Source organism: Eptesicus fuscus, chromosome 6 (assembly GCF_027574615.1).
Source record: "Eptesicus fuscus isolate TK198812 chromosome 6, DD_ASM_mEF_20220401, whole genome shotgun sequence".
NCBI lineage: Eukaryota > Metazoa > Chordata > Mammalia > Chiroptera > Vespertilionidae > Eptesicus > Eptesicus fuscus.
In genome coordinates, this window is record NC_072478.1 from 21,594,706 (window position 1) to 21,609,030 (window position 14,325).

Consider the following 14,325-nt stretch of genomic DNA (forward strand, 5'->3'; position numbering starts at 1 on the left):
AATTATTTTGGCTAATGTGTCATGAAGCCCAGTGTGTAACACTCAAAGTTTATATCAAAGGAAGTTAGTTCTCCCCCTTGTTGAAAAGAAAAATAGAATTTTATGTAGTTATCAGGGCCTGTGTTCCAACAACAAGTCAATATATGTAGATTCAAGTCTAATCCAGACTGCATCCTCAATCTTAAATTTGGAAAAATTTTAAAACAGGGTTGGGATAAGGTGCTGGGATGTTAGTCCTCTGAAACCCAACAAATGTTATAAGGAAGAACTAGTAAAAACTGGACTCACTTGAATCCTAAGATGGTCTTTTGGGAACACAGAATCTTCAGGAAAAGATTCCCTTCTGTCCAAACCCACAGGGAAATCAGGTGATTTAGAAATTGCAGTAACAAGACAGAAATGTACCTAATGAGCAGACATAGGGAGCTGTAAATATCTCCTCATCTCCAGCCTCTCAGTGTGTGTGATCTTGGGCTGGATGAGACCTGGTTGTTGCTTTTAGAATCTTAAATTTGTCTAGGAGACTTGTGCTTGTCTCCTTCCTGCTGTCTTGTCTGGGGATAGAGCTTCAGTCTCCATCATCAGCCATCTGGAAGGTTGGACTTACCCATGGAGAACTTCCCCTCAGAGTTCCCGATCAGGTGAGTCCAAAGGTGCAGTAGGTACTACAGGAAAGGGTCAGAGAGAGTCAAAGCCAAGCACATGTACCTGAGGTCTCTTGACAGGCACCAGCCTATGGTTGTTTGTTTGCCTGTTTAACTAATTAAGGACTAATTTTTGATGCTAAAAGAAGTGAACATTGAACTAATTGCTGACAATTAACTGATGGAAGACCAGTTTTCAGCATGCCATACTTTGAACAGTACCTGGAACATTGTCTATGGTCAACATATATTCCTCAAATGCATGAAAGATATTCTCAATAAAGCAACAATATATGTTATTTTTGAAGAACAGGTTGATGGTAAAATAGGAAATTCTATTGAGAAATATCAATAGAGATAATATAATGGGGAATAAATCACACACTAGAAATGGAAATTTTTTTCCTGATCCTAAAACATAATAATGTCATTTATTCTTAGTTACTAATGCTGGCTAAAGTGACAATTATTTATTCATTTTTTTCTATTCTCTGGCAGTCATGTCCTCAAACACAGGAAACCAAGCAATGGGACACAAATTTCAAATTTTCTTCTTCTGGGACTTTCACAGGCACTGGAACTGCAACCCCTCATATTTGGGTTTTTCCTCTCCATGTACCTGATCACTGTGTTGGGAAACCTGCTCATCATCCTGGCTGTCAGCTCAGACTCCCACCTCCACACACCCATGTACTTCTTCCTCTCCAACCTGTCCTTGGTAGACATCTGTTTCACCTCCACCACCATCCCAAAGATGCTGGTGAACATCCAGACACAGAGCAAAGTCATCACCTATGAAGGCTGCATCACACAGATGTATTTTTTCATACTTTTTGCTGGCTTAGACAACTTTATCCTGACTGTGATGGCCTATGACCGCTTTGTGGCCATCTGTCACCCCCTGCACTACATGGTCATCATGAACCCCCAGCTCTGTGGACTGCTGGTTCTGGTGTCCTGGATCATGAGTGTCCTGAATTCCTTGCTAGAAAGCTTAATGGTGTTGAGGCTGTCCTTCTGCTCAGAGTTTGAAGTTCCACACTTTTTCTGTGAATTCAATCAGGTGCTCCAACTTGCCTGTTCTGACACCTTTCTTAACAACATGATAATGTATTTTACAGCTGCACTGCTAGGTGGTGGTTCCCTTGCTGGGATCCTTTACTCTTACTCTAAGATACTTTCCTCCATATGTGGAATCCCATTAGCTAAGGGGAAGTACAAAGCATTTTCTACCTGTGCATCTCACCTCTCAGTTGTCTCCTTGTTTTATGGTACACTCCTAGGAGTATACTTCAGCTCAGCTGCTTCCCAGAGCTCACACTCAAGTGCAACAGCCTCGGTGATGTACACCGTGGTCACACCCATGCTAAACCCCTTCATCTACAGTCTGAGGAACAAGGACATAAAGAGGGCCCTGGAAAGATTCCTTGGCAGGTAAGCTCTTCAAAAGCCAACTTACTAGGCTGAAGTATTTCCCAGGAATGCAGTGTTCAAATCCTCAAGGCCATAAGTTCTGACACAAATTAATCCAATATTTGGACCATATGTCATTGGAAAATCTCATTTATCTCATGGGTTAACATGAATTACTTTAGCATAATTTATTATCTTATGACATATTTCATTCCAAGTAATTTTTTCTATTGTGTTCCTGAGAGAATAGTCATGAATTATACTACCCTTATGGAGAAAACTATACTTGGCTACTAAGGTCATTTGCATAATTTTATTTTAGAGGTAACTCTGAGGCCACAGTTTTCACTTAGTTGTTCATCATTATTTTCTATAGCACCATCTTTACTGCTCTTCTTGATAATGTGGACTTTGACATGCTAGTATGTTTTATAGTTAGTCTCCTGATTTTATGTTCTTCATTCTATTACTCATCTCTGTGTCCACATGCCTATCATATCCACTGGGAAAAATTGACTATCAAACACATGTTTCCAAGAAGAGTCTAAAAGGAAATACACATTTTAATAGATAGATTGGTCTAATATGTTTGGAATCAGAGATGACCTTAAATGTGATGAAGCAATAATAGCCATACAATATTTTATTATACAAAAGTGTTTTTATGGCAATTGTGTATTTAATAAAGTATATAATATGTTCTCCATGTGTAAGGCTTCTTATTATTTGGGGTGAAAAATTATGTGGTGTATTTTATGATTTTTTTCTGAACTATTTCACTGTTTTTGCTTGAAAACATTCTTTTTATATGCTTTTTTTTTTAAGTGAGAGGGAGAGAGAGAGAAGGAGGAGAGGGAGAGAGAAACATCCCTATGAGAGGAAAATATTGATCACTTGTCTCCCATACATATTAAAATTGGGGATCCAATCCACAACCTGGAAATGTGCCCTGACTGGGAGTAGAACCAGCAACCTTTCTGTGCATGGGATGATGCTCAACTAACTGAGCCATACAGGCCAGGGCTCCTTAAAAACTTTAAATGTGCTCCCTACTAATGTGACTCTTTCTAGTGTTCTAAATTCACTATCTCCCCTTTTCTAGTTGTTTTCAAATCCACCGAAAGGAAAGTTAGTGAAAATCTCACTATCACACAATAAGTATCTTTATACTCAGGAATATATTCAATATTTTTAATATATATATATATTTAAGGACTTCGGAGAGAAAGGGAGAGGGAGAGATAGAAACATCAATGATGAGAGAGAGTCTTTGATTGGCTGCCTCCTGCATGCCCCCTACTTAGGATCAAGCCCGAAACCTGGGCATGTGCCCTTGATCGGAATCGAACCTGGGACTCTTCAGTCCCCAAGTCAATGCTCTATCCACTGAGTCAAACTGGCTAGGACCATATCTTCAATCTATATGTTCAAAGGATAAATCCTGCCCAATTATGTGCAGATTTTCTTGCACAAACAAGCATGTCCTTCCATCCTGTCTTGACTGCCTGGAAGGGAACCTCAATGGAGTCACTTTCATACAGTTATGTAAAATGCATTGGAATTACAGTATGATTTTGAGTGCTGTCCTCAAATATCAGTGCAAATGCCAGAAGTAAGAAGTAGCAGATTGTTATAATATACCTCAGTTCTTTTCGCTTTGATTATAGTATCAATTCACGATTGCTATGTAACAAGCCATCCTAAAAGCAAATAGTTTAATACAATTCCTTTATTTTCCAGTGGGTTTGTGTAGTGGGGAGGTGTTCTGATCTCTGCTTGTCTCCTCATGAGTCTGTAGTCAGCTATGGGTCAGCGGGGGTATCTCTGCTGACCTTGGCTGGGCTTTCTAATCATTAGGGTGTCAGCTGTGGCTGTGGTGACTGACCTGGGGGAAGGCTTGGCTGGGATAAATGAGCTCTGTCCCCATATCCTTTCCTTCTCTGGAAGGCCCCCTGGATATATTCACATGGCTGAGCCAGGTCTGAGCGAGAGCAGTGAAAATGCACCAAAGCCTGGTAAAGAGCACTGTTACTTCCATCATATTTTATTTGACCAAAACTACTAAAAAAATCCTAATTCCAGCCCAAATTCAGAGGTGGAGAAGAAGACTACAGCTCTGGATGGGAGGAGCTCACAGTCACATTGCCGAAGACATGAAAACAGACAAAGAATTGGGGCCATCTCTGCACACAGTCTACCACTTGTGTAAATTTTAATTCAGTAAAGTTTTATTTCTGTATCTGCCTTTAATGGTGAATGATCTTAGAGAGAGAGTGAGAGTAAAAATACGTGAATGAGCAGATGTGGAAGTTCTACTCTTGAGGTCAGGCCCCTCCAAAATAACCATGCCCCTCCTGCTGCTTGTCTCCAGCTTACCATTTCTAGGCAGAAAAGAAATAAAAATTTTCCTTCCAGGTATCTCAAGTCCAGGGACTTAACTCATTGATTAACAGAGCTAGAGAGCTATTGCTTTCTTGATACCATTCTTTTTGTTGTTGTTGTTGGCACCCTCATGTAGACATTGCTTTTCTTTTTATTGACATGCTGTTAAAATATTCATAATCCAATATGATAGTTTTATTTGCTGGGTATGGAGGTCCTGATGGAAGGGGGTGTTATTTGAAGTGTACACACAACAGAAAATAGGGATTTGAAAGCAGAGACAGTTACCAATCTTATGCTGAGTGAAAGAAGCTAGTCAAAAAAAGGCAAATACTGCATGACTTCACTTATATGACATATCTAAGGTAGTCAAATTCAGAGAAATAGGAAATAGAATGGTGGTTGCCTGGGGTGGGACAAGGGGGAGTGAGGAGTTAGTGTTCAGTGCGTGTAGAGTTTCAGTTTCATAAGATGCAAAATCCTGGATGTTGATTGAACAATAATATGAATGTACTTAACACTACTGAACTGCACACTTCAATACAGTTACAATGGTAAATTTTGTTAAGTGCTTTTTACCATTTAAAATTTTTCAAAAAAGAAAGGAAATTCGGACACAGGGTTCAACATAATTGACCCTTAAGGACATTATGCTGAGTGAAAGAAACCAGTCATGAAAGGACAAATACTCTATTAATCCATTTGCATGATGTTCCTAGAGGAGTCAAACTCTTACAGACAGGCAGTAGAATGGTGGGTGCCATAGGCTGGGGCAGGAGAATGAGGAGTGAGTGTTTAATGGGGACCACATTTCAGTTTGTGAAGATAAGAAAGTCAAGATGAATGGTGGTGATGGTTGCATGTGATTGTATTAAATGCCACTGAACTGTCCTCTTAAAAATGGTTGGGATGGCCCTAGCTGGTTTGGTTTAGTGGATAGAGCGTTGACCTGCAGATTGATTCCAGTCAAGGGCACATGCCTGGGTTGTGGGCTTGATCCATAGTGGGGGGAGTGCAGGAGGCAGCTGAACAATGATTCTCTCTAACCATTGATGTTTCTATCTCTCTCCCTTCCTCTCTGAAATCTGTTAAACTATATTTAAAAAAATAAAAAATGGTTAGCATGGTCAATTTTATGTTACATTTATTTCACCATATTAGAAGAATATCCAGGGCAGGAGGCTAAGAAGGACCACAAACTGTTCCACTGCCTCCATCTTCACTAACATTAGGAATTCCCAATCTTTAATTTTAGCTTCTCCAAAAGGTGTGCACAGTGGTATCTCACTGTGCTTTTAATCTGCATTTCTCTAATGAGTAGTTATGTTGAAGACTGTTTCCTAGTTTTATTTGCTACCCAAATAGCCTCTTTGCTAAAATATATACTCAAATACGTTGCCCATTTTTAAATTGGATTTTTGGTTTTATTGTTGAGTTGTTTTTTAAAAAATATTTTTCAGTTGCTTGTTACTGGTATATAAAAATTGTATTTGTTTTTATATGTTAACCCTGTATCCAGGGGTCTTGCTAACTTAATTTGGTTCTCAGCATGAATACACAGCAGACTAACTAGAAGCTTTTAAAAATGTGATGCTCAGGTGGCATCCCAGATCAAGTGGATTAGCTTCTGTGGAGAGTGGGAACCTCCCAACAGAAGTATGGAGGGAGCTGCTCATTTCAGCAGAGCTAGAATGAGGTGTGGTGTCTCAGAAAAACTGGAATTTCTTGTGTAAAATCACCCCAACTTTAGCAGCATGGTCCTCTCTAGGAAGATCCACAGAGGGCTTCCAATGTTTCTATTTTGTCTTTGTTGCTTAGGTTGAGTGGTGGATGCACACAGTACTTAACCTTTTGCACTCGGATGTCGAGTGTGACTCAACACAGTTAGCATCAAGATTAAAATTACTCTTTGAATGTATCAATAATTTGAAATATTAAAAAATCCAAATAAATAAGTTTGTATGAAAAGAAACTCTAGTTTTTTATTCTATTGCCGCGCTTTGTAAAATCTGGGGTATTTAAAAAATTAAATCCCGAGTAGAATAAAAGAATCGAGAAAAAAGCAAGTGAGTGCAAAGGGTTAAGATTGTGTGTGTGTGCACACGCACATTTATTCCATTGCTCCTCATTATTCACAGATTTCATATTTGAGAACTCACTTACGTGTAAAAAATATACTTGTAATCTCCAAGTCAATACTGTTGAGACCTCCAGGGTCATTCCCAGACATACACAGTGAAGAGAACCATCTGAGTTGCCCCTTCCAATTTGAGGTCTAATAAGGCAGGACTGGGCCTCCTTGTTTCAGCTCTCATACCATAAATGTGTCATTTTCAAAGTCTATGTAGTGCCACAAGTTTCACAAGTTTGTGCTTTCTGTTGGTGATGTCACTGTTGAAATTGGCCCCCAAGTGTAGTGCTGAAACACTCTCTAGTGTGTCTAAGTGCAAGAAGGCTGTGATGCGACTTGTGGAGAAAGTATATGTCAGATAAGCTTCATACAGACATGAGTTACAGGGATGTTGGCCATGAGTTCAATGTTAATGAAATAATATCCTATCTAATAATAGACAAATATGCAAATTGACCATACCTTCGACACACCACAAGCCACGCCCACAAGCCACGCCCACCATCCGATCAGAGCGAGTATGCAAATTAACCCAAACCAAGATGGCTACAGCCACAGAGAGCAAGGTTTCCTAGGTAACAGAGGAAGCCAAGCTTTCTGCCTGCTCTTGCCAGGCCTAAGCCTCCACTCAAGCTACAAAGTTTCAATTATAGAAGGTAAACAAATTCAAACAAATGGCAGCAGAATGGACCTTGAGAGAGCAGGCCGGGTTGCCGCCGGCAACAGGGGAAGCAAAGCTTTATGCACACCCTGGCTGGGCCCACCCACTTAAGGAAACAAAGTTTCAATTATAACCCCAACACAAATGGCTACAGGCCTCAGAGGGGCCCCAGGCTTGGCTCTGCTCCGGGCTACAAAGTTTCAATTGTAGAAGGAAAATAAATTCCAGATACCAGGGCCTCCGCTTGGGTTGCCAGGGGGCGTGGCCAGCCTGCAAACCACCACAGGCCCCTCGCTCAGGCCGCCCCACACCCCAAGGGAACCCCCACCTGATCTGGGACGCCCTTCAGGGCAAACCAGCTGGCCCTCACCCCTGTACCAGGTCTCTATCCTATCTAATAAAAGAGTAATATGCAGATTGATCATCACTGCAACACACAATATAGCTGCCCCCATGTGGTCAAAGATCCTGCCCCCATGTGGACACAAGATGGCCACCACAAGATGGCCAGCAGGAGAGGGCAGTTGGGAGGCAAAATGTGTGAATAAAAAGCCCTGGGTGTAGAGATTCGAGGAGCTTAGTCACTAGAACTAAGTTTCCATTTGGCCCTCCAAAATGCCTTCCAAATTTAAGTTTCTTGTCTAGTCTCTTTAATCCATTTATGCACAGCCCATTTTCCAGATTTCTTGAACCCTAGTAGACGTTGAGAATGACACTGGCACATGGGTGTGTGGAGGTGGGAGTCTGAGCTGATGGACAGGATAATGAGTAGGTTTCCCAACACAGTGATCAGGTACATGGAGAGGAAAATCCCAAATCTGAGGGGCTGCAGTTCTCATTTCTCTAAAAATCCCAGAAGAAGAGATTCTGAAATGTGTGTAACATTCACAGGTTCCATGTGGTGCAGGTGACTACCAGGAAATGTGAAAATAACATGACTAATTTTCACACAGAGTTGCATTCCTCACATATTTAAAATGTTATAATTCATAGTCTACAACCAAGAAATTAATTTTAGTATTGTGTGTATGGCTATGGTCCCTTTTAGGAGCTATCCAATGCTACCCCTGATATGCAGTATTTGTCCCAATCACCTATGTATCTGAGGGGTTCATGTATTCTACAGTTTTAATGAGAATTTCTTCATGTTTCACAGGAATGTAAATTGAGTGCTGACCATGTTTAGGCACTGTCCAGGCTGTGAGAATAGGGTGCTGAAAAACAGAAGTCTCTACAATGCAATGAGGGAGAAAGAATGCCAAAGCAAATGATGAAATAATAAATTATTTCATACTAGTGGCTCGGTGCATGAAATTCCTGCACAGGGGAGGGGGGGTTGTCCCTCAGTCCAGCCTGCACGCTCTCCAATTTGGGACCCCTCGAAGGATGTTCTACTGATGGTTTACAGGGAACAGGCCTAAACCGGCATTTGGACATCCCTCTCACAATCCGAGACTGCTGGCTCCTAACTGCTCATCTGCCTGCCTGCCTTATTGCCCCTAACCTCTCTGCCTGCTTCCCTGATCACCACCAACTGTCCCCCCACTGCTGGCCTACTTGCCCCCAAATGCCCCCCCGCCAGCCTGGTCACCCCCAACTGGCCCTGTGCCAGTGTTCTTGCCCCCAACTGCACCCCCTGCTGGCCTGCTCACCCTGACCTTCCCTCCCAACTGGCCTGCTTGTCCCCAACTGCCCCCCTGCTGGCCTGCTCATTCCAAGCTGCCCCCATTCCTGATCACCCCCAACTGACCCCACTGATGGCCTGCTCACCCCCAACTAGCCCCCCTGCTGGTCTGATCACCCCAATGCCCTCCTCCCCCCCCCCACACACACACTGGCCTGATCACCCACAACTGCCATCCTATCCTGGCCTGAGCACCCACAACTGCCATCTCCTCTTGGCTCTAACAGTCTCTACCTTAGCCCCGCCACCATGGCTTTTTCCAAAAGAACATCTAGAAGGTCTCCTAGTCTAATTAGCATATTACCCTTTTATTGATATAGATAGAGGCCTGGTGCACAGGTGGAGGCTGGCTGGTTTGCCCTGAAGGGTGTCCCGGATCAGGGTGGGGGTTCTCTTGGGGTGTGGGACAGCCTGGGCGCGGGGCCTGTGGTAGTTTGCAGGCCAACCATGCCCCCATGGGGAGGGTCCCCACTGTGGGGGCATGGCCATCTGGGAAGAGGGGCTGAGGGCTGTTTTCAAACTGGCCACACCCCCTTCAGGGTGGGGATTCCTGCTGGGGTGCCAGGCCAGCCTGGTTGAGGGGCTGATGGCTGTTTTCAGGCTGGCCATGCCCCCCATCAGGGACTCTTACTCCATGGGGGTGTGGCTAGCCTGGGTGATGAGCTGAGGGGTGTTTTTAGGCTGGCCACAACCCCTTCAAGGTGGGGGGTCCTGCTGGGTTGCCTGGCCAGGCTGTATGAGGGGCAGGCTGAGGGCCATTTTCAGGCTGGCCACAGCCCCTTCAGGGTGGGGGTCCCAACTGGGGTGTCTGGCCAGCCTGGGTGAGGGGCTGAGGGCTGTTTGCAGGCTGGCCAGGTACCCCAGTGGGGACTCTTAATCCATGGGGGCATGGCCAGCCTGGGTGAGGGACTGAGGGCCGATTTCAGGCTGGCCACGCCCTTCAGCAACACAGGCACCCAGCCACTCCTTGAGCAGAGGCCAGGCAGGTGGAAAGCTTAGCTTCCTCCATTGTCGTTGGCAACCCAAGCCTCCTGCTTGCTCAAGCTCCATGGCCGCCACCATCTTTGTTGTGCTAATTTGCTGATTGGATGGTGGGCGTAGAGGAGGGAAGGTCAATTTGCATGTTTCTCTTTTATTAGTATAGACAGTGGTCTGTGGTATGAAGAAAAGGACAGCACTTCTAAATGAGAAAGTGGAGAAAGAGTACCATTTTTCATGGGTTTGTACGTAGATCTGTAAGCAAGGTGACATTTAAATAGAGACCTCAAAAGTGAGCAGGAAAAATGTGAGATGTTCTAAATTAAATAACACTGATCCAATGAGTGGAATAAAAAGATAATGGTAGTCAACCAGGTCAAAGCTATGGGCCCATTTACAAAAACTGCTCTTTCCTCATTGTATGTTGGAACTTTTATTCAACTTCTGTAGTGACACTCAATGCCCATGCAGCCTGTACGTGCATGACTTTTCAGGACTGTTGCCTGTAACAAATCCAAAGTAGTACATATTTCTTTCTTGTGCTCCTATTCTAGAACTGCCCCAGTTTTTTTTTCTCCCAGGACAGTGTGTGGACATGTCTTTCTTTTCCACCTCTCTCTGCTGCTGCTGGTTTAGACTTCATGCCCCAGGACCTGGTCCTTTCCTGGCTGGCATTTGGATCAATAAACCCTATTTTCATTTTTAAAGAAAAGCTTTGGGTCCTGAAAATTTTTTCTTTAACAAAAGAGAGGAAGGGAGGCACAAGATTGTGTGGGAAAGTGTGTGCCGAGCAGAGGGACTGGCCAGCGCAAAGGCCCAGAGGAAGGTTCTTGTTTCTAAAGTTCAAGTCAGAAAAAAATGAAGCCAGCTTGCAAGGTGGGTGAGCATGAGGGAGAGTGAGGAGAAGTGGTGGCAGACATGCTGAGTACGAGGTGGCCTCTCTGCTAAAGTTGACACCTCAGGCACAGGCACTTCCTTATCCACGCTGCCTCATACACTGTTATTCTTACTGCAAAGGTGTCCTGTGAATGGAAACAGAGCCCCTTCTTAGCACCTTCTCTTTTTATTTTTTAAATATACATATATTTTTTATTTCAGAGAGGGAGAGAGAGAGAGAAACATCAATGATGAGAATCATTGATCATCTGCCTCTTGCATGCCCCCTAGTGGGACTGGAGCCAGCAGGCAGACTTTTTAACCACTGAGCAAAACCAGCTAATGCCTTAGTACCTTCTCTTGATTGAGTTCTGGACCCATAGTGTTAAGCCACCTTCTAATGTATGAATGCAGCTATCCCTGCTCTCATTAGGACCTCATACATCCACAAACCACACACACCACCACACCAAGGCCTAGTTATTCCCATGTCTCTCGCACCCCAGTCATACTAATTATGCCAGGAATGGATTCAACACAAGTTGGGCAGATCTGTGATCTTCTACCTGTCAAATATAGAAATGTTTCCAGAAATTTCTCATAAAATGGGCTTTTCTAAAAATTAAATCAGGAAATTCCTATAAAATGATAAGCTAAGGTCATGTGGCATAAAAATATCTAAGTGTACCTCTTATAATTAATATATATTTTAATATGGTTTTATTGATTTTTTTATATAGAGAGAGACAAACATTCGTGTGAGAGAAACATTGAGGGGCTGCCTTCTTCACACTCCCTACTGGGGATCTAGCCTTCAACCCAGGCATGTGCCCTGATGGGGAATCAAACCAGTAACCTGTAGGTACATGGGACGATGCTCAACCAACTGAGCAACACTGGCCAGAAAAATTAATTAATATTTTAAGAGGGTATAAGTAACAGCTTTTAACAGTGATATAAGTACTTGCCCCATCTTTAAACAAATTAAACAAAAAACAAAGAGACAGAAAACCTCAACAAACACTCTCTTACGGGCACACACAACACTGAAAGTTTACACCAAGAGCAATGTCTTCTGTCCCTGGTTTGGGAACTTGCCTCCCCAGAATCTCAGATTTCTCCCAATGGATTATTTTGGGGGATTGTATTCCCTAGGCCTAGAATTTCTGTTTCCCATCCTTGGCAGGTCCTCAACCCCCCATGTTGAATATTTCTCGTACTCCCCGAGATCTGCTTCATCCCTCTCTGGTTGCTGCCCTTGTAGGAGAATAGAACCACAGATCAGTACTCCGCACTTGCTTTATGTCCAAGACACATCTCAGTCACATATGCCCAACCTCCAAGGATACCTAATCACCAAAGTAGTACTCAGTCCAATTTCCCACATTGGCTCATGCATGAGGTTACCTGATTGCCACAGGTCTTGCTTGGGCCCTTCCTGTGTTGCTGGCTGACTCTCGATCCCGAGCTCATAGTCAGCCCAGGCAGCGGGGCATACCTCCTCATGAGAGGGGTCCAATTTTCCTTTGATGACAAATGGTATCCCACACGAACCCCCAAATTGTAAGAAATAAGGCAAGCACCCACATTCAGGGGTCCTGTTAAAACACAAAACATACTTGGGAGCCAGGCAGCAAGGCAATATCTTTACTTCTACACAGAAGGGTGCGCACAGAGGTCCGGAAGCACACGCACACTGAACAGGCAGTCTGCTCAGCTTTATAATCCCTTCCACATGTGACCTGTCCCTCACTCTTAATTGGAGCTCAGCCACACAATCTTTCATGATTGGCTAATTCAAAGGGAGGGGCTGGCCTCTGTCGTTTCAAGATGGTAGCCACAGGGAAGCTGCAAGACATGCAGCCAACATGGCGGCTGCCAAGATATGCAGTCCAAAATGGCGACTGTCCAAACTGCTTTCTGACAGAAAAGATGGCTTGTTTTTTCTCACACATACTTCCACTTAAGCTCTATCACTCTTGTTGCAAAGGTGTCCTGTGAATGGAAACAGATCTCCTCTTTAGTACCTTCTCTTGATTGAGTTCTGGCCTCATATTGTAAGAGCCACTTTGGAATGTATAAGTGCAGCTACCCCTGGTCTGAGGACTGCTCACATACACAAATCTCTCACACACACACACACACACACACACACACACACACACACACCACATCACGGCCCAGTTATTCCCATGTCTGACTCACCCCAGCCACACTGATGATGGTTGGAATGGGTACAACACAAGTTGATCAGATCAGTGATCTTTCTCCTGTCCCATATAGAAATGCTCCTGCAAATCACAAATAATAACCATTCCATAGACAAATAAACTTGAGGTTTCATACTGGGATGGCCATTTTCTGCCCTGTATTTAATCACACATTTTCAAAAATTGTTTCAATAAATGAAAAACAGAGAGAGATCTGGGGGCAAAGAATGAAATAAATAAGGCATAGAGATTCGACAAGGTCAGGTGAGAGACTGCGAGGAAGAAAACTCTTCTAGGATCTGGCAGCACTTAAACTCTTCACACATTCCACTTGTGCTAACAAAAATAAGCTTGTCCAAAAGACAGAAGTTCCTTCCTTATTGTACATCTTCATAACGAGTAAATGGATGCACCAACACTTCAAACACATAAAGCGTAACAAAAGTTGGATATTTTTAGTGGTAAGAAGTAAAAGATTTGTTTTCTGTACCCATCCCATTGTCATTTACCAAATTGCTTTTATGCGTTCCAATTGGGAATGATGTTAGCCCCCTTCTCTCTTTTCTTATGTGGCTACTGTTGTATTATTTCAGGCTTTGGTTTTCAACTTTTCTTTGACACACCAGGGGGGGCACACACTGGTCATGGTTCTGGTATTCACCCAACATGCAAAGTCTCCCCAGACCATGCCTTATAAATCCTACCCGCACCATAACAGTTCTATCTCTTTATACTGAATAGCTTTCTTCATATGATTCTTGCTGAGGACATGATTTTGAACACATATTTACTGCATTGTTCTCTGTCCTCACTATTATACTGTATGATCCAACAGAGCAGGGACTTCGCCTGCTTTGTTTACTTTTGGATTTTTCACAAAGGTTTGTGACTAGATGCGCACATACATATGTAACTGGACAATCAATGAGTCCGTGCTGCCTGTCACTACTTGAGCCAAGTAAGCAGAGACGGTGTTGAATCATATGTAAGCATTTATTCCAATACTGCCAGCAATATAGGAGAGCAGCAGGTCATCCACAAGAATCTGCTCTGCATCCCTCCCTAGGCCAGCTGCTTATATTGGGTAAAAGAACAAAGATAACATGGGGAAATAGCCAGAGGGTATGCCAAATATGCCTTAAAAGGGAAGCAGAGGCCTGAGATCTTCAAAGGGCTTAGTGATATGCAAGGGCTGGGGTTTTCCAAGGGCTGGTTGCTCTGGTTTCTGGAACAAAGTTGTTAATCTTTCCATGATCATAGGCAGATCCAAATGGAGAGGAGGGGCTGAATTTCCAGGTGAGCTCCCAGGACAAGGCCTTATGACTCACTTCTAACAGTAGAATAAG

General features: G+C 43.4%; 1 protein-coding gene across 1 annotated transcript; it reads left to right on the top strand.

The window, feature by feature from the left end:
* The first annotated feature begins 1,167 nt into the window (after positions 1-1,167).
* LOC103301032 (olfactory receptor 7A10-like) lies at positions 1,168-2,082 on the top strand. The gene has a single exon (XM_028134494.2). The coding sequence runs from the start codon at positions 1,258-1,260 to the stop codon at positions 2,080-2,082; it is 825 nt and encodes a 274-aa protein (XP_027990295.2). The 5' UTR covers positions 1,168-1,257.
* The last annotated feature ends 12,243 nt before the right edge of the window (positions 2,083-14,325 follow it).

Excerpts from the sequence above, each read along its gene's own strand:
- LOC103301032 (XM_028134494.2), top strand. The coding sequence starts at position 1,258 with ATGTACCTGATCACTGTGTTGGGAAACCTGCTCATCATCCTGGCTGTC.